The sequence below is a fragment of the Penicillium subrubescens genome, assembly GCF_028828155.1.
Source record: "Penicillium subrubescens strain IBT 31985 chromosome Unknown utg000005l_segment0_segment0, whole genome shotgun sequence".
In the NCBI taxonomy this organism is placed as follows: Eukaryota; Fungi; Ascomycota; class Eurotiomycetes; order Eurotiales; family Aspergillaceae; genus Penicillium; species Penicillium subrubescens.
This window is the reverse complement of record NW_026643155.1, coordinates 570,072-590,165: the sequence shown is the minus strand read 5'-3', so window position 1 is coordinate 590,165 and position 20,094 is coordinate 570,072. Positions and strand designations below refer to the sequence as shown.

The following is a 20,094-nucleotide window of genomic DNA, read 5'->3' as shown; positions in this document are numbered from 1 at the left end:
GTGTGATGTCTGGCTTTCTAGTACTTCCATTCAACCTTTCAATGTAGGTTTTCAGCTTTATATCTAGTGCCTGCATCTATAAACCATACATGTATATCATACATCATGCACTAGTCCATGCAAACAAAGCAAACACCGATCATATCGGATTTTCCCCGCGCTGAGGCGGTTGCTTGCGTCAACCTTGAAGACCAGCTTAAAAACCTCCGCCTCACCCGCTTGCTGGTTGATTTCCTCCGTACACCTCCCCAGACCTGGCCTCAAGACTTTTGGCCTTGCCTCTTCAATTGACACCTCGAAAGGATCGGAGGATCCGATCAACCAGCAGAATGGGCCAGGAAGCAACCCCGCTGCCGGAGGGCATCTTCTCCCTTCTGGATACCGATTTGTACAAATTGACCATGCAATGCGCTATTCTGAAGTACTTTCCTGATGTTTGTGAGTGATCTGGACCCTGTTGTCGAAGTACGGAGTCTCTAATCCGGGACAGATGTGACCTACGGCTTCACGAATCGGACCCCGCACATGAAGTTGCGGCGCGGGGCATACAAATGGCTTCTGGAGCAGATGGCGAGTAAGTCATACCCCCTCGAAGTACTGGCTAGCCCTTTCATGTTATAATTTATCTAATCTCTCTCCTCCGCCAGAGCTCGCCAATGTCCGCGTTACCGCCGAAGAGCACGACTTTCTAAAGAAAAAGTGCCCATACCTCAATGAGACCTACCTCGCCTTCCTCGAGACCTTCCAGCTCCGACCCGCCGAGCAAATCGATATCAAGTTCACCCCGACGCAAGACACTGGCAGCGACGAGGATGAGGGTGTCGTGGAATACAACATCAAGGGTCTCTGGGTGGACACAATCTTGTACGAGATCCCGCTGTTGGCACTGACCAGTCAAGCGTATTTCATGTTCAGCGACAAGGACTGGGACCATGGCAACCAGGAGGAAAAGGCGTTCCGGAAGGGCTGTGAGCTTTTGGAGAATGGGTGTGTGTTCTCCGAGTTCGGCTCGCGTCGGCGGAGAGATTATCATACACATGATCTGGTGATGAAGGGTCTTTGTCGGGCTGCGGAGGAAGGGAAGCGGCAAGGCTGGAAGGGTGTTCTCACTGGTACTAGCAATGTGCACTTTGCTATGAAGTACAATGTTGGCACTGTTGGTACCGTGGCACACGAGTGGTATATGACCATTGCGGCGATTACGGAGGACTATGAGAATGCCAACGAGTTGGCGCTGCGGTACTGGCTCGGTTGCTTTGGCGAGGGTGTGAGTTTTTCCTCTGATCTTGCTGATTTGAAGGATACATCGGCTAACAAGAATCATTCAGGTCCTCGGCATCGCTCTTACCGATACTTTCGGCACACCAGCCTTCCTAGATGCCTTCCGCAAACCCATCCGCGAAGCTCCAGTGCAAAGCGATGCTTCCGCGAGTCCCCCGGTTACCACCGATATCCACGTCGACAACTCCAAGTCCACCCAGACCTATGCCCAAGTCTACACCGGTGTCCGCCAGGACTCCGGCGACCCAACCTACTTCGTCAAGATGGTGCGCGACTTTTACGACCGCGAGGGCATCACCGATAAAAAGACAGTTGTCTTTTCGGACTCGCTAAACATCGAGCATTGTCTCGAGTACAAGGCCATTGCCGAGGAAGCTGGCTTCAACCCTACATTTGGTGTGGGTACTTTCTTCACGAGTAAGTGCAATCTATCATCCCTCGATCTATACTGCATGCTATGCGAGACTAGACAAGACCCCGTTCTAACAAGATCTAGATGACTTTAAAAACAAATCCAACGGCGAAAAATCCAAGCCCCTCAACATCGTCATCAAAATCGCCACTGCCAATGGTCGTCCAGCCATCAAGTTGAGCGATAACATGGGTAAGAACACCGGTGATAGCGCTAAGGTACAGGAGGTCAAGCAGAAGCTGGGCTACACCGAGCAATCATGGCTTGAAGGTGACGAGGGTAATCGCTGGGCAGGCGGGCGGTCATAAACAGTGTCTGTCCTGCGTTGCTCCTGGGTGGAATGCGCTTGGTTGCTACGGTAGCATATGCTTGATGATTAGATGGAGTCATGATGGATGCTGGGTTTGCTTTCTGCGAAGTCATGTTATCCGATAGAGGGTAGATGGAGGGGAGGCGTCGGGAACTCGCAATAATATCCACTAATAGAGTAGTAGAGAAAGAACAGCAATGTGATGAATGTATTTCGTATTTCCCTTTTGGCTTTAAATTTGTGGAAGTGTAGGTAAGAAGTGAAAAATCATTCAAATTTGGATATGCTAATGCTTCGAATCCATAGCCTGTGCCCATCCATATCCATGCCATAGTCCCAAATTATATACACATCCTGTGTTGTGTGAATCATATCCAAAGTAGATACACGAAATTAAAATCAGAATCACAAGAATCAAAAATCACTACTCAGAAAGATTACACACCCCTAAAACCCCTCATCCAACCCAAGATCCCTATCCAAATCCCCCGTAATGTCCCCATGCCTATGGCCCGTAGAATGATGCCTAAACTGAGCCCCCGAATCCCCACCGCCACCACCAATCTCATCATCATCTTTCAACGTAAACGCGAAAAGATCCTGATCCTGCTCCGGCTCACGAACCTGCTGCGCTAGGCTCTGCGTCCGGCGCGGGCTATCGCTGCTGAAAATGTCGGTGTGTTTGTCCAGGTCTGGGTTTCGGAATAGAGCTTGGGTCCAGTCGATGCTGTCCAGGTCTGTTGTTGGGGAGAGGTTGATGTCTTTTGTTGTGTTGGCGTGAGTGTTTGTGGTTGTGGGTGCGGGGGAGAGGTCGGGGAAGGAGTCGAAGTCGAAGGAGAGATAGGTGAATGGGTTTTCGGTGGAGGGGGAGATGGGGGTGTTGGAGATGGCGAAGTGGTCGTCGAAGTCGTTGGGGAAGGGGCGGCATGTGTTTTGGTTCTGGGAGGTTGTGTTTTGTGGTGGGGAGGTGGTGTTTAGGTTGTGTTGTTGGCTGTGAGTTCGGCCGTTGGAGTTGGAGTTGGCATTGGCGTTGATATTGATAGATGCAGCTCGTGCACGGGAGGTCGGGCTTTCAGCATCGCGGATGCTTTTATCTTCCAAATGGCGGAGGGAGTGGGTGGTGGCGATAGAGTCCGCACTACTCGGTTTCCTAGCGTCGGCGAACGATGGGGCCGTAGTGTCGAAGTTGTATTGCATGATTTGGAAAAAGGTATTGGAGTTGTGGTTACCTGTCTGCATCTTAATTGCGGCTTCGAGATTCGCAAACTCGACACCGGCGGCTGGGTAGATATCCTTCAGGCAGTGGAGGACCTGTACGCAGCGGTGGAAATTGGAGATGCTGCTTTCGCGGACGGCTGGGTTGTCGGATGTGGAGTTTGATAGATGGGCTACTGCAGCTGGGAGTATGACTGTCACGCCTGATTGCGGTAGGAAACGGGTTAGGTTGAGCTGATTGAGGCCCTGAATGATATGGGTGATTCCCGTGGCGGCATCTTGCATCTTGGTTCGGGCTATGTTTCGCCATTCAAGACGAGACTTGGACTGGTCTTTTGAGTACGTAGCCCATGGTCGATGTAGAGCACTGGTGGTGGCGTGGTAGAGCATGCGCAACATCGCTCCATGTAGAAGTAACACGTCTTCGCCATCGCGGAAGTTGTTTCGCGATGCCGGTATGAACTGGGCGTCCTTTGGCAGTGCGCTCAACCAAGAGTCAAGCTTCTGGCTGCACCGCGTGAACTCTGATTCCGAAGCCTGTCGTGGAATCAAAGTGACGGTAGTGCGGTCTGTAGCTCCGAATTGACGCTGCGATGGTGCATACTGCGCAAAGAGCACCCTGCCAATACACTGGCAGAGCTTCACTTTCTCAATGAACATGGTCGCCAGACGTTTCTGATGTGATACATCTTCAAGTTGTCGACAATGGAACAGAGCCACCACGGATGGCGAGTAAGGCTCAAAATCGAAATCCTCCATTTTGAGCATTGGGATGTTGCTGGTGCCCTCATTGACCTGCAATGGGCGCCGCATACCCATAGCGATCAGTCGGTCGCGTGAGTATATACACCACCAGATGCGCATACGCAGTCGACGAATCTTCGGGTCCATGTCGCTGGCCGAAGGGTCCTTATTCAGTCCGATCGAATGCGCTTGGGTGTTACAGACACCAATCCAGTCCCAGATATCTTGGTGCAGGCTGTTCTCGGGGTCGGACCAGTAGGTCATCAAGAGGAGTGTTTGCAGAATGACGATGCGATCTTCTTCACAGTCAAGCGAGTAGAGTAACTATATTGCCGACGGTTATTAGCAGGGACTCCCATACGACGAGATAGCTGACTTACCCGTAACCGGGTGTAAAAGGCACTGCGCGCACTCTTCCTAGTCGAGTATCCCGCATCCTGCAAGTGTTTGATATCGATAAAAGCCGTGCCCACAAACATAACCGCTTGAAAAAGCAGCACACTAACATTCCCCTCGGGGTCATTCTCCGCAACACATCTCAAAAACTCCTGCAAATTCAGTACCGGCATAAAACTATGCACCCATTGAATATAAGACCTTAACAACTCATTCCGCAACCCAGTCTCAGGAATCGACAGCGCCCCCCGAAAGCGCAAGAACTCCAAATCCTCAGGCGCAATACGATCCGGCAGCGGTTTCAAGAAACGCGGCTCGTCTTCCAATATCGCCGTCAGCGGATCAAAATCCGGGTCGATCAAGTCCTGAACGGCGGAGACCATGTTCGCCAGCGGTAGCGAGTTGTAGACCGCTGGGTTGCCCAGCGTACGCCATCCATTGATGGGCTTCGTCTCGTGTAGCCATGGTGCCTTTGGATCGTAGCCCTGAAGGTGGTGGCGTTTGGACGTGGGCTCGGAGTGCGAGTCGGCCTGCTGTAGCTTGCGCTTAAGGGCCAGCGCGTTGCTGTCCGGGGATCGAGGCATGGCCACTCATGTAGATGTCGTCCACATTAGGGTTGGCGAGTATTGTGTCTCAAGGGCCGGACTCGGTGGTTGACATTTGCAGATCGGCGAAAAGAGGATTGGTCAGAAGTGGGAGTGCCCGCTTTAGCCCCGAGTCCCCGACATTTGGACTAAAGGCGGTGTTCGGGGACCGGGGCATTTTGTGGGGTTTCTTTTGTGTGGGGACAAAGTCAAAGGTACATAGATATATAGGTACATAGAGATCAATAAGAGTAATTGACATAGCAGTATATGCTAACTAGTAAAAGTGACTTTGTAAATGAGGACAAGTGTCTATCTCTGAGGTCAAAGCGTCCGTCCTCAAGTTGGGCCAACCTATGCTAGAGCAATATACGGAGTACATGCAAGAAGAGACTGCTCTAGATTCTAAAACTACAAGCAGCCAAGTTGGAGACCAAAAGGTTTGGTAATAGAGGAGATAGTTTAGATCCACTGGGATTGGGTCTTTCAGCTTAGCTAGGGGCCCTCCAATTAGAATTGAATTGAAAGGTCGCAGTGTCTTTTAGAATGTACTGGGAAACTCGACCTTCGACATTTGCGTTCCTAGAATTGTATATTTCTTTTCTACTCAGTATCTCTAGACCCATGATTCGTGTAGACAGCTCGTGTCAAAGCCATCGAGCGTAACCCCTGCTTCATCCAAAAAATTCATATGAGCGATCACTGCCTGATTCAAAGGACAGTTAATGCCGGAGGTAAATAATCACAGTAAACAACGCCATCGCTATGCACAAATCCTTTTTTTGGTCCTTCCATCTTGCATGCAAAGGGGAGGCACGGTGGGGATCACGGTGCCAAATGTTGGAAGAAAAATGAGAGTAGGAGGAGCTCTCTTTCTCTGTAGTAGTTGGTAAGGTTCGGTTGCGAGAGTACCGTGTCGTGCAGCAATCTTCTCCGCTAAGACGAGAGATAGCCAGGCTATTTCGCGACAATCGAGAAACTCGGTTCGCAAACCGATACGTCGTTTCTCAAGGCTCAGAAGCCGAGCACCTTTTCGTACCACGGGTCAAAGTATTCACAGGTCTCTGGGCTGATGGCAGCGCCGGGGGAGCAAAGGCGGATGTTGGGGCATGATCCGCAGGGCGCCTCGGTCATACCATTCTTGCCTAGGCCGAGGATAGGTGAGCCAGCTTCCTCTTCGGCGGCAGGCTTCCGATTGAAACCAGCCTTGACCACAACGGGGTTCTTGACTGCCTTGTAGTTGATGCCATTATTCAGTGAGACGAGTTTCTTGTCGAAGCAGAGCATTTGCACCAGCTGGATGACACTGTCTTCGCCAAGACGCACGGGAGTGACACCGCTCTTGTTTACTTCGGTGGTAATCCATTCGATGGTCGGGTAGCCAGAGTAATTCGCTGGGTAGGGAAGGAATGTCTTCTCTGACTCAGACTTGACTTCCGCCATGCCGGTGGCGGTCTTGATCCGTTTGCTGCGGCCACGGTCGGCGGTGGGCACTTCGTACCAGCTTTGGGTGCTCACTTTGAATTCGATTAAACCGGCAAGCGTGTTGATGAAAGTCGAGTCGAGGACACCGTCTGTGAACCAGGCGCCACCTGTGATGTCCTCGCTCGGGGCCAGGCCCGCGAGCATGTACATCTTCCGGGTCGGGTACTTGACATTGTGGACGCTCTTGATGTAGTTCTTGCTCTCGAGAGATTTCACACAGCGATCGAGGATGGATTTGTGGAGGTTCGTGCGGGATTGGATGTTGCGCACCCAAACGCCTGAGCGGCCACTAGAGTGAATGACATTGTATACCAAGCTCTCGTCGGGGCTCAGACTCTGAAGTCTAGAAGAAAAAAAATTTGAATTAGCAATAAGCCCCCACTTGAAATATTTTCGCCTTTGAAGAAGTCGAATGAAAAGGTAGAGAGACATACTTCTCGGCATCGTCACGAGAAATGATCTTCCATGCGAGGCGGTTATTTGAGCCTTGGAGAAGTCGGAACAATTTTTGATCGACCAGCGACTGAGCGCATTTCAGCAGCAGGTCAATTTCTCCCTTGGGAATGACATCGAGGGCGAGCAGGTCTTGCTGATAGAAGAGATGGTCGGCTTCAAATCGCTCGAGGCAGGCGTCGTAAAGCCGCGAGGCGATCTCGGTCACACGAGACGCCATGACTGTGGAGTGAGAGGCTGGGAGGAGGCTCGGCTGGGAGGGCGAAGGTAGAAGGAGAGGCAACGATTAAGGGTTGAGGGGAGAGATCATATCCCACTCAAGCATCTGCAGAAGCAGGGAGGAGCCAGTTAAAGGATCATAGTAGCTGGCTTGGAGGAGACCAGGGTATATTGAGTCAGAATTGAAAGAAGTGTGAATCACAAAAAACACCCGTTTGGCGACTTTTTCGCAGCGGGGATGTCGGGTGCGCCCCAATTTGGTTTAGTGCATCCGGAGCTTAAGACTGTCACGCCGCCCAGTTGTGGCCTCAGGCATCAAAGATCTTCCGGAAATTTCGAGAAGCTCGGCCAAACAGAACAAGCTCATAACCACCACCTCGAGGCCTCATTGACCTCCATTTCTCCTCTTACTACTCATTTTATACCCCTACATCCACACTATGGCTGACGCTTTGAAAGCTGAGGGCAACAAGGCCTTCTCGGCCAAGGACTATCCTACTGCGATGTATGTTTGCTACCCCGCCTTTATGGGCCTAGGATGGCTGGAAGAGTAGTTGCTAATGGGATACTTGAATTCACTAGTGAGAAGTTCACACAAGCTATTGCCATCGAACCCGAAAACCACATCCTCTACTCCAACCGTTCCGCCGTCTACTCCGCTCAGGCTGAGTACCAAAAAGCTCTCGAGGATGCCGAGAAGGCTATTAGCATCAAGCCCGACTGGTCCAAGGGTCAGCTCCGTAAGGGTGCTGCCTACCGGGGTTTGGGTGATCTCCGTAAGTGATAGATATAGGGGATGGTTGAGATAAAGTCTACACAGAGCTGTATCCGCTAACAGGTAGTTGGTTAGTGGCCGCCCACGACGCATATGAGGAGGCATTGAACCTTGAGCCCGGCAACGAGCAGGCCAAGTCCGGACTGAGCGCCGTCCAGCGTGCCATTAACGCTGAGGCTACGGCCGACGGTGTTGAGGGTGACCCTAGCGCTGGTCTGGGTGGCATGTTCAACGACCCTGCGCTGTTCCAGAAGCTCGCCAATAACCCTAAGACCGCCAGCCTGCTGGGCGACGCCGAGTTCATGGCCAAGCTGAAGAAGATCCAACAGAACCCCAACAGTGTTGGTGAGGAGATCCGTGACCCGCGCTTCCTGCAGGTGATGAGTGTGCTTCTGGGTATTGATATGAGCTTCGGTGCTCCCGAGGGTGGCCCTGCCGGTGCTCAGGCCGAGCCTACGCCAGAGACCAAACCCGCTCCCCCACAGCCTAAGAAGGAGCCTACCCCCGAGCCCGAGGATGAGGAGGCCATTGCTAAGAAGAAGGCTCAAGAAGCCGGTGATGCCGAGAAGAAGATTGGTAACGATTACTACAAGAAGAAGGAGCTCGACAAGGCTATTGAGCACTACGAGAAGGCCTGGGAGTTGAACAAGGATATCACCTACCTGAACAACATCGGTGCTGCCAAGTTCGAGAAGGGCGATTACCAGGGCACTATTGAGACCTGCCAGAAGGCTGTTGAGGAGGGCCGTGATCTACGCGCCCCCTTCCAGACAATTGCCAAGTAGGATATCCACCATCAGACAAAATCATCTGTCATGGGGAAGACTGCTTTTTACTAACACTCAAACAGGGCTTTCACCCGTATTGGCTCTGCCTACGAGAAGCTGGGCGACCTTACCCAGGCCATCGATTACTACAACAAGTCCCTCATGGAGCACCGCACCCCGGAAGCTCTCACCAAGCTCCGCGCCGCCGAGAAGACCAAGCTCACCGCCGAGAAGGACGCCTACGTTGATGCCGGCCTTGCCGAAAAGGCCCGCGAGCTCGGCCAGCAGAAGTTCCAGGCCGCCGACTGGCCCGGCGCCGTTGACGCCTTCACCGAGATGACCAAGCGCGCCCCCACCGACCCCCGAGGCTACTCCAACCGTGCCGCCGCTCTGATCAAGCTGATGGCATTCCCCCAGGCTGTGCAGGACTGTGACGAGGCTATTGCCCGCGACAGCAAGTTCATCCGCGCTTACATGCGCAAGGGTCAGGCTCTCGTTGCTATGAAGGAGTACAACCGTGCTATCGATACGTTTACCGAGGCTGCGGAGCAGGATGATGGTACTCACGCCCGAGAGATCGAGCAGCAGCAGCAGAAGTGTCTGGAGGCGCAGTTCAGTGCTCGTGCTGGTGAGACTGAGCAGCAGACGATGGAGCGCATTCAGAATGATCCTGAGGTAAGCCCTCCAATTCGAGAGTTGGATCTGTGATAGTGGAAGTTGATACTAATCTATAAATCTAGATCATGGCCATCCTCAACGACCCCGTCATGCAGAGCATCCTCAACCAGGCTAAGAGCGACCCCGCCGCTCTGCAAGAGCACATGAAGAACGCCTCTGTGCGCATCAAGATCCAGAAGCTGATGGCCGCCGGTGTGATCCGCATGGGCCGGTAAACTGGTATGATGCCGGAGACATGCTTTTATTTCAGGGTAGACTAGCCGTCAAGTTAAGGTTTAACGAAGCGGAGCACATACAGTATGGACTACGGACTACGTGTGCTCCGTATATTATTCCGTGGACCTTGATTTTTTGAGAGCTGGACCGCCTGCGTAATTTATTGCCACGAATTTCAAGATGTGACGAGCTTGTGTTGCAGATATCCGTACCTAGTTCCATTTTATTTCAAAATCGAGTTTGTGTCATGATTTTGCTTAGTATGGATTGTATAGCTTTTCCATTTTATATCTGTGATTGGGTGGACTACAGTCTGTAGAGTGGTAGTAGTTAGCTGTGTGATAGCAAGAAACTAACAGGTACATACTAAGGCTAGCCCATTCTAACTTCGCACTCGGACCCAATAACCTTGTTTGAGCTCGAGGTCGAGCTCGGACTTGAACGAGCAAATTCTCAAAACCAAAGCCGAGGATAACTCAAAAGCACCCGTAAAAGCAAGAATTTGAAGGGCAACGCAATCGTAAGTGGGGTAGATACGGTGGCTGAACTGGGGCACACAATTACCACCATAGTTCCCACTCAGATGAGCTGGTGAAGGCCAATAAATGTACAAGGTACTGGCTCCTATTTTGACTTTACACACTCTGCCAACCTGCAGCACCGACAGCACAATCACACAGTCATACATAAGTTAGTACAGTGAGACTTCCATCTGCATCGGTACTAAGTTTGCTTCGGGCTAGAGAGGAGGGCCTGGGCATTGACACTGACAGTGACACGCAATGCCAAGTCAAAGCACGATGGTGGGGGACCTTCCAGCCACCAGCCACCTGGAATATTTCCCTCTTTCCGTACAAAACCTGTCCGCATTGACTACTGTATGATCCATGTGGCTGGAAATCGAGTCTTAACTTCCCGAGTTTACGGTCAAAGGTCAGAGGTTTGCTGGATTGTCTCCACATGTTTACCAGACTGGAAACCAGCGCCATTTATGCAGGATATTGTGGCAGTTGTATGTTGACCAATGCTATCTAGTAAATAACACGGCATCAATTGCTACTACATAGACGGAATATGTAGGTATGTACCTGTGCCACGAATTCTTCATCGTAACATAGGCAATCTTCTGGATTTCAGAATATATACAACCAGGTGGGGACATATTTCAACCACCTAACACGCCTAAATCTCCTAGACCACTCAGGCACACAGCTTGATCTTGAATGACTCAGTTGATCAAAAATGGCCTCGTTATTGAATCATTTTCTTATCGCTATGAAGTAGGAAGGTTTTCGGGCCTGGCTTTCACTTTGATAGGCCGTTACGGAGAACTCACCGTCCTGTTGAATTACTTTATGTGCCATAGTATACATAGTAATATAAGCAGTAAAAAATGAACCAATCTGCTTTCTTCGGTCGCAGCATTTATATAGAAGGGCACAGATACAATGCATTGTCCTACTGTCACACTCGAACATGCATGATGTTTTCACAACCACAGGATAGGTGGAGCTGGAACTGTTCAAAAGGCCCTAGAGAAGATAAGGAACTTTACTCCGGCGAACCCTCGGGCATCGGGAACCATTGTCTGGTGCCACGATATTTCCGGGGTCTTTGATTGGGTTAGGGGCTGGGAATTGGGGCCTTTTTATTTTAATTTTTATTTGGCAGGTCAAAATTTCACAGGTGGATTTGGGCAACTTGTGGGCACTGGGTTAGGGCGATCGGTGTGAGCTCCCAATGGGAGGGATGCGAGTGGGAATGGGGAGAAGGACTATTGAAGGTGTGTTTTTTTCTTGTGTGGTTTTTGCTGCTGGGGGTTGAGTGTTCCTTTGTGGTAAAAGGGGATGATTGGAATATAACATATTAGAAATGAAATTGAAAAGGAGGTATAAATATAAATGCTGCTGTACCCCTTCCCCTATACTTGCTACTCCCTATTTCGTACATCCGATAATACGCTGATGCCTGGTATGCTATTGTAGGGCTGGGGCCATCGGGATTCCCCTGCCCCAGCCACAGCGACTCCACCAGAAAGAAAAAAGGAGTGGACGACGCTATGACTTGGCCAGTACCTTTTTCGTCTTGGCCCGAAGCAGGAATACGGTGGAATGGGCGATTGTGTGGCGGTGCTATTCTACCCGAATCGAATAGTTCGTTGTTAGTGGCTGTGGCTGACCCCCCTATCGCTAGTGGGTTGAAAAGAGTGTGGGAAGGAATAAATTACTGAGCTCAGATTTTGAATTAAGAATGCCCCTATCACTATGAGTATGGACGGAGTATTCCGTATAAAGCTATAGAAATCTTTCTTGGCAGGGGATATACTTCATGTCAAGATTGGATTTGGGGGGTTTCAGATGTGAAGTTGTCAACCATGGGTACAAGCTCTGGTTAAGAACTGAGGGGAGCCCGGGCTGTACTTGAACCGAGGGTGACCCAGTTAGCTAGATAGCTTCCTACAATTACTATTGTAGCTCTGTCTAGCATTGTAGTAACTTCATTAGTTAATTAGTTAGTTCTTCTATATACAACTTTATTTCGTAGGGTTTGGACAATTCACCCCCTGTTGTTCTAAGCTACTAAGTCTATGGAGTAAGGATCAACTTATTTAGTTACAGTAGTCCCTCATCAGCCCACAAAACAGACGTCACTGATCTTCGATCGCCCGGGGACGATCGCTGCCCTTTTTTCCTTTTTTTTTCCCTTTGCGCTCTGACGCTGAATATTCCAGGTTTAGGTAGTGATTTAATTACATATCGATTAGGCTACAGACTCAGGATATTATTGCGTAGGTTAATCTATCGTATACTTGGCATACTGTATTCTAGAATTGATTACCAGCTTCTGCTTTCTATCAGTGTAATCGCCTGTAATGAATGGCGACAGTACGTCCTACATCAAGTACTGGGCGTACCCAGCCACAAGCGTGCGGTGCTTGACGCAAGCGGCTGGGCTTGCGAGTCCTTCCCAAGTTCCCCCCTCCGACCTCCGATTTGCATCCCCAATGGGCTTTGGCTCCTCTGCGCTGCTTTTTTGCTTTTGTCCTTCTCGGCCTTCTGCTGTTCTTCAACTTTTCCCTCTTTTTTCCCTTCCTAACAGATCGGTCCCACCTCGGACAATTCATTCCTCTCCTCCCTTTCTCCTCTACAACCCCCCTCTTTCTCCCTCAATTCAACCTTCATCATACATCTTGGGTGTAACCACCATAGCTCCTAGCCTGCCTGAGTAGTAAGCGCCCTCGGGCCCCCATTCCCCCTCACCAAGACCAATCCAATCCCCGGATTCCCCTCCGACCACACCACACCATACTACCATCCAACCAACTTCAATCGGCGCAAGTCTAACAAGCTCATCCGTTTCATTGCAGGTCCCAGAGCATCCTACATTCCTTACGATCCCGCGTCCGTGTGAGGCCCTATTCCACATACCCCGACCGCCGACATGGCGTCCGTCGACGCGGAGAAGACGGAGCTGAAGGAGGAAGGCATCATTGAGGCTGCGACCGAGTTGGCTGAGGATCCTCAATCGAAAGTGAACCCGGACAAGATCGAGGAAGCCCTTGTTAGAGAGACTCGCGAGGCTGGTGGTGTGGCATACCAATTCGATCCTGATGCGTCGCCCGAAGCTAAGGCAGAAGCCGCTGAATCGGTAGGTCTTGTAACAGCGATCAGATACGAGGATGCAACAAGAACGATTGGTTCTCGATCGGAGTGAACGCGCATATGCTAATTGCAGCTTCTGAAATAGCGATTGCCGCCAGGGCTTCACCGCGATAATAAGCCTGAGGGCATGGCTGTGATTACAGACAAGGTAAGAGCCACAGTTTGGTTTCTTTTGCAGGTTGTCTACAGCGAGATTTCTCGAAGCTTACAATTCCCTTCTAGAATGACGGCAAAGCAGACTATGATCTCCCTCCTCCCCGCTCGGCCACCGCGATCCTGGCTGAAGAGGCCAATGCGGTCGACGCAAATGGTGGAAAGAATCTAGATGAGGATATGCGCTGGGCTCGCGACCGCACCGGATGGGCGCCCAAGTTTCACGCCGAGAAGACCGAGGAGGAACAGGCCGAGGGCACGCTACTCGACCATCAGGACTTTTTGGAAGGCCGGATACCCGATAAGTTTTTCGGCGACTGGTATCACAATGCCGCGATTATTGTCTTTGCCTGTTTGAGCTCGTGGGTCATTGCGGCCCTGGGTGGTGGTATAGGCTGGGTGCTGCTCATTATGGCCGCGTGTAGTACATACTACCGTACTTCTATTCGCCGAGTGCGCCGTAACTTCCGCGATGATATTAACCGTGAAATGTCCAAGCAGCGGTTGGAGACCGACACCGAGAGTCTGGAGTGGATCAACAGCTTCCTCGTCAAGTTCTGGCCTATCTATGCTCCCGTTCTGTGCGACACCATTATCAACTCTGTCGACCAGGTTCTGAGCACTTCGACTCCTGCTTTCCTGGATAGCCTGCGTCTCAAGACATTCATTCTCGGTACCAAGCCGCCCCGCCTCGAGCATGTCAAGACTTATCCCAAGACCGAGCCGGATACCGTTATCATGGACTGGAAGTTCAGTTTCACGCCTAATGACACCATGGATTTGACCGCGCGCCAGCTGAAGGACAAGATCAACCCCAAGGTTGTTCTGGAGGTTCGCGTTGGTAAGGGTATGGTCAGCAAGGGTCTGGACGTCATTGTTGAGGACATGGCCTGCTCCGGTCTCATGCGCGTCAAGGTCAAGCTCCAGCTGCCGTTCCCCCACATCGAGCGCGTGGATGTCTGCTTCTTGAGCAAGCCCGAAATCGACTACGTCTGCAAGCCTCTTGGTGGTGACCACTTGGGCTTCGATATCAACTTCATCCCCGGTCTGGAGAGCTTCATCAAGGAGCAAATCCACAACAACCTGCAACCTATGATGTACGACCCGAACGTCTTCCCCATTGAAATTGCCAAGATGCTTGCAGGCAACCCCGTCGACCAGGCAATTGGTGTGGTTGCCGTGACTCTGCACGGTGCCCACCAGCTCAAGAACCCGGACAAGTTCTCAGGTACTCCCGACCCGTATGCGGTCGTGTCGCTAAACAACCGCACCGAGCTGGGCCGTACCAAGACCGTGCACGATACCGACAGCCCCCGATGGAACGAGACTATCTATGTTATTATCACTGGTTTCTCCGACGCCCTGACCATCGTACCCTACGACTGGAATGAGTACCGCAAGGATAAGGAACTGGGAACCGCCACCTTCGCCCTCAGCAAGCTCGAGGATGAACCCTTGCACGAGGGTATCTACCTGGAAGTTATGGCTAGCGGCCGTCACCGTGGTGCCGTTCAAGCCGACATCCGCTTCTTCCCCGTTCTCGAAGGTAGCAAGCTGGAGTCCGGCGAGACGGAACCCCCACCAGAGATGAACACCGGTATTGCGCAATTCACCGTCGAGCAAGCCAAGGATTTGGATGGCAGCAAGAGCTTTGTTGGCAAGCTGAACCCGTACGCCGTGCTGCTGCTCAACGGCAAGGAAATCCACATCACCAACAAGCTGAAGCGCACCAACAACCCCATTTTCCAGAATGCCTCCAAGGAATTCCTCGTCACGGACCGCAAGAACGCCCGTCTGGGTCTGATCATCAAGGACGACCGCGATCTCATGGCTGATCCTATCATCGGACGTTACCAGATCAAGATGAACGATATGATGAAGATGATGGAACAGGGCAAGGACTGGTTCCATCTGCACGGTGTCAAAGAAGGACGCGCCAAGCTGAAGTTGCAGTGGAAGCCTGTCGCTTTGAGCGGTGTTGCCGGTGGGGCTGGCTACGTTGACCCCATCGGTGTGATGCGCTTCCACTTCAAGGGTGCTACTGATCTGCGTAACCTCGAGGCTATGGGCAAGTCTGATCCCTATGCCCGTATTATGCTGTCTGGTTTGACCCGCGGCCGTACCGTTACTTTCCGGAATAACCTCAACCCTGTCTGGGACGAGGTTGTCTACGTACCTATTCGCAGCTCTCGCGAGAAGCTGGTCGTTGAGGTCATGGACGAAGAGAAAATCAATAAGGACCGCTCTCTCGGCTGGGTCGAGCTCAAGGCCGCTGATTTCGTTCGTGAGGGCGAGACTGGCGAATTCGAGATTGACGACGAGAAGCAACTTGTCACGTCTCCCCTGCGCTACGGACAGGGCAACTTCAAGGGTCATATCAACTATACCGTTTCCTTCTACCCCACTATCCCCGTCTCTAACCCCGAAGACGAGGCCGAGGCGGAGGAGCAAGAAGAGGGCGAGCTTGCCGGTACTGATACGCCTCGCAAGAGTACGGACTCCAAGACCCGACCTGGACATTCCAAGTCTGCGAGCGTTGATTCCAAGGCTTCCAAGGCGCTGTCCAATGGCGTTACGACTAATGGTGTTACCAATGGCGAGCCGACTACTAATGGTCGGGCTAGCCTGGAGACTAATGCCTCTCGCCCATTGACTCAGGACTCGGATGTGGCCTCTGTGAGGTCGGTGGCGTCGATTCCCAAGATGGATCTTAGCAAGGAGGACCTTCCTAAATATGGTAAGAGACGTTCCCTTGTGATTAATGCTTATGGCTACCCTTCGTGTCCCCATTCAAAATCCTTGCATATACTAACCATGCTCTACAGAGTCTGGTTTCGTCGTGTTCAAGTTCCACCATGGCGAGTTTGCTCACAGCAACGTCCAGCTGGAGGTTGTCATCGACGACTACATGTTCCCCGCGTATACCTCGCCCAAGATTCACTCCAAGACTCTTAACTCCACTGATGTTGGCGAGGCCTTTATCCGCGAACTTGAGTTCTCCAAGATGACTCTCCGCCTGGTTCACAAGAACGACCCTCACGAGTCGAGCGAGGAAAACACCGTTGCCAAGCTTACCGGAAACACCCTCACAACCCTGCAGCACATCTTGTACGAGCCTAAGGAGCTGGTGCTGCGGTCCAACTCTGGCGAGCTTAGCAAGATTACTGTCAGCGCTCGCTACATCCCCGTTCGGATGACGCTGGATCCTCGGGAAAGCATCAACAATATGGGTAAACTGCACGTCAAGGTGAACAAGGGTGTGAACCTCCCTATTGCCGACAGCAACGGCAAGAGTGACCCCTACTGCCGATTCTTCATTGGTGATGACGACAAACGCCACATCTACAAGACTGAAGTTATCAAGAAGAACTTGAATCCAGTCTGGAACGAGGCTTTCGAGGCCGAGATCAAGACCCGTATCGACTCCAAGTTCCGTGTCGAAGTGTGGGACTATGATCGTGGTGTCGGTGATGATCGTCTCGGCGAGGCACTGGTCGACCTCGAGCCTCTCGAGCCTTTCCAGCCCAGGGAAGTCGTGGTCACGCTCATCAACCCATCAAAGGACGCTAAGCCGCCTACCAACGGCCAGCCAAGCACTATCCACCTGACCCTTCTGTTCAAGCCCGACTACGTGATGCGCCTAAGCCAAGGCTCGGCCACCTTCGTCGGTGGCATCGGCGGCAAGGTCGGCGGCACAGCCAAGACCATCGGCGGCGTTCCCCTCAAGGTCGGTGGTGCCGTCGTCGGCGGCGCTGCCCACGGCGCCACCTCCATCGGTGGAAAGATCTTCGGCCGCTTCCACAAAGACAAGCACGCCGACGACGACACAGCCTCCCTCGCCGACGGCGCCGTCGAAGAACCCACTAATGGCGGCCTCGTCTCCGGCGCACCCCTCGTCGAAGGCACCCGCAATACACCCGCCGTAGCTCTCGTCGACGGCACAAGCACCCCGCCCACGCCCTCAACCCCACAAAAGGAACACACCCGCAACCGCAGCACGGCATCTATCTACGGCGACCGCCTCTCTGTCTTCGGCGGCGGTAGCCGCGGCGACACAGGTACCGCTCATATCACCATAGTCTCAGCCTCGGGCTTCCCCTCCTCCGCAAACCTGCGCGTCATCGTCCGCGTCCAGGGTAGCAAGGGCGGCAAGGAAGTCCACAAGACCAAGGCACACAAGGCCGGTGACGACGGCGTGCAGTACGATGAATCCTTCAAGGTTCCCAAGGTCACTGCAGGCTCGCAGTATCAGATTCGTGTCGTGGATCATTCAACCTTTGGTTCGGACGAAGTCCTTGGCGAGGGATTCTTCCTTGTTGCGGATCAGGGATCTGAGGCGGGTGTCGATAAGCCCGTTGTCGTTGGGTCTGGGTCTGTCGTTGTTAGGTCGAGTTTTGATGCACCTGAGTCGGCGGGGTTGAGGCCTACGACTTCGCATTCTACGGCGGGGGGCGATGAGGGGGATAGTCCGGCCGGGAAGATGCCGAGACGCAGCTTCTTGAGTAAGAGGAGTGTTAGTGGGGCGTGAGTGGCCTGGCCTGCTTCACTTGTCTGGGTATGGTTGGGGTAAAGGGCTGGAATACAATGGAGGACTTCAATTCTTTTATGATGAATGGGTCTGTTGAGTGGGTTGGATACGGTTGGAAGAAGCTAAGTTAACCTAAATGATTGCCCTGTTGGTTCAAGGTTGGGAGTAGTCTTGAGTCTTGTTATGTGATATCCTTTTTCCTCTTTTTCTTTCTTTCTCACTCTTTGAATTCGAGTTTTTTTTTTTAATTTCTTCTTCTCTCCATGGATATAATGCAATGTCTCTCTGGTATATGTTTGCTATCTGTAGCCAGGGCTGGTACCTACCAATTGGATTACAGTCTCGTGTCTCCCTCCTACCTAATCTTCCGCTAACCCCTTCCTATTTTGGAAAAAAGATTGTACATAAATTGGCCCATGAACAGCCCTGGAGGTCTTCGATCCTCTAAGAAATGGGTTTTGAGTAACCTGACTTAGTACTGTACCTTTCTTCTACCTGATTGACAGGCCTCTACCCTGACTACTGTAGTAGAGTATATGTATATTCTTAAAAGTGTACACAGAGAGAGAGAATGAAGGTGACAATATTACAGTACGCTACTATACAGGTATTGGCTCCTGGGTCATAGGTCTCCGCGACCAGAGGATACCTATCGTGGTCTTTTTGGCCTACGTGGAGTGTTAGGTCACCCAGCCTGATCTCTCAAGAAAATATGTCAAACTTGTTTCATTAGACTAGGAAATCAGCAGTATTTATAACATGAAGTACAGAATGAAAGATCACGGGAAAAGACTGATAAGACCCGAAATACTCGAAGGGGAATATACTCCGTAGTACGAGAGTGTTAGAAATTCTCGTTGCCTTTTAACTGATGCGATTATTGGTGGATCGACATCAATAATTGATATGTAGGTTGACGCCATATTGTTGATCGAGGGCTTATGCACATACATAATAAAAGTTCTTCTGTATGTAAAGGGTAGCACGGGAAGTGATCTACTATTTCAGCTCTCTCTACTCCGTACAGTATAAGATTATTTATATTCTTTCTCACCCAAATCCACAAATTCTACAAACAAATTTCCTTGACACTACCTCTCCATTCGTCACTACGACCAACATCACTAGGAACGAATATAATATCCTCACTATCCAACCCATACGGCATAGGTATTCTAGTTGAACTTTACGGCTGACAGGAGTATCATCAAAAGAACAACAACAATGCAACTTCTTCCTGCGATATTCCTTGCGTTTGTCGCAACAAAGATGGTGCAAGCCGATCCATGCATCTGCACACATCAGGTAGCACCAGTGTGTTTCAACGGCACCACATACGGCAATTCGTGTGAAGCAAATTGCGCTGGTGCTTCAGACGGTAACATTGAGTCTGGAGCGTGTACCGATTCGACTCTTTGACGCGTCCGCCATAACCTGGAATAGATGATCTCAGAGTGGGCGTATAAAGATGCATGAAGGCTGTGCTATATGTAGGAAGAATGATGGGAAGTGCATCCCGGGACTAGAGGGAGGGTGGTGGAAGGCGAGCAGATGACCTTGCTAGATCACTATATCCATCTACTAATGGAATCTAAAAATTTGATGTATTATTATTGCGCTATCATGATACTACTATTAAAGTGGTATTTTCACTATCACCACATTTCCGCCAAGCCAATACCTCCTTGATTTACTCTTCATCGGTCTGACGTCTATCTCCGAAGAATTGTTTCGCCTGGCTGAGATTGACGGACCTAGGTAACCGGCATGATAATTTGTTGCTGAAAGTGAGTCACAGCCCCGGCAGCAAATCTGTTAAGTCTCGGAACATATGTTTTAGAATCATGTTTCATCCGCCGTAACAAAGAAAGCGCAAATTCTAATAAGCTCACAATGGGTATGTAAAACTCTTAGGGAAAACCCATGCAGATACCCTTGAAGTACTTGATCGACTATGGAAAGCTTTTGCAAAGCAAGGTGACTATACGAATGCTCGAGAAATATACCAACAAGCCCACGATGAACAAAAAGAAGTCAAGGGAGAAGGCCACCCATTCACGATAGGGTTTCTTCTTGCGATAGGAGACACATTCGTTGACCAAGGCGACTTTTGTCAATGCTGCAAGAACGTTTCGACAGGCCTTTAGGGGATATAAAGAGATTGAGCGGAAGAGTGGTGGTGCCAACGCCAACCAAGAGAACGATCAAATGGTACG

General features: G+C 51.1%; 5 protein-coding genes across 5 annotated transcripts; 3 read left to right on the top strand and 2 right to left on the bottom strand.

The window, feature by feature from the left end:
- Positions 1–329: 329 nt before the first annotated feature.
- N7473_006749 (nicotinate phosphoribosyltransferase) lies at positions 330–2,001 on the top strand (the record flags this gene model as incomplete). The annotated part of the gene is made up of 5 exons (XM_057152689.1): positions 330–438; positions 491–574; positions 648–1,267; positions 1,329–1,698; positions 1,778–2,001. The coding sequence occupies 5 exons, from the start codon at positions 330–332 to the stop codon at positions 1,999–2,001; spliced, it is 1,407 nt and encodes a 468-aa protein (XP_057007027.1).
- Positions 2,002–2,263: 262 nt separating this feature from the next.
- Positions 2,264–5,044, bottom strand: N7473_006748 (transcription factor domain-containing protein). Its single transcript, XM_057152688.1, has 2 exons — positions 4,343–5,044; positions 2,264–4,286 (listed from the first exon to the last, which is right to left on the bottom strand). The coding sequence occupies exons 1-2, from the start codon at positions 4,940–4,942 to the stop codon at positions 2,451–2,453; spliced, it is 2,436 nt and encodes an 811-aa protein (XP_057007026.1). The 5' UTR covers positions 4,943–5,044; the 3' UTR covers positions 2,264–2,450.
- An 894-nt stretch (positions 5,045–5,938) lies between these two features.
- On the bottom strand, positions 5,939–7,315 carry N7473_006747 (RPC34 RNA polymerase subunit family protein). The gene is made up of 2 exons (XM_057152687.1): positions 6,862–7,315; positions 5,939–6,770 (listed from the first exon to the last, which is right to left on the bottom strand). Exons 1-2 carry the CDS (start codon positions 7,098–7,100, stop codon positions 5,957–5,959), a joined length of 1,053 nt encoding a protein of 350 aa, XP_057007025.1. The 5' UTR covers positions 7,101–7,315; the 3' UTR covers positions 5,939–5,956.
- A 224-nt stretch (positions 7,316–7,539) lies between these two features.
- sti1 (Hsp90 cochaperone STI1) lies at positions 7,540–9,534 on the top strand (the record flags this gene model as incomplete). Its single annotated transcript, XM_057152686.1, has 5 exons — positions 7,540–7,604; positions 7,682–7,875; positions 7,950–8,655; positions 8,725–9,316; positions 9,382–9,534. The coding sequence occupies 5 exons, from the start codon at positions 7,540–7,542 to the stop codon at positions 9,532–9,534; spliced, it is 1,710 nt and encodes a 569-aa protein (XP_057007024.1).
- A 3,442-nt stretch (positions 9,535–12,976) lies between these two features.
- On the top strand, positions 12,977–17,878 carry N7473_006745 (uncharacterized protein; the record flags this gene model as incomplete). The annotated part of the gene is made up of 4 exons (XM_057152685.1): positions 12,977–13,183; positions 13,283–13,345; positions 13,420–16,087; positions 16,176–17,878. The coding sequence occupies 4 exons, from the start codon at positions 12,977–12,979 to the stop codon at positions 17,876–17,878; spliced, it is 4,641 nt and encodes a 1,546-aa protein (XP_057007023.1).
- Between the last annotated feature and the right edge of the window lie 2,216 nt (positions 17,879–20,094).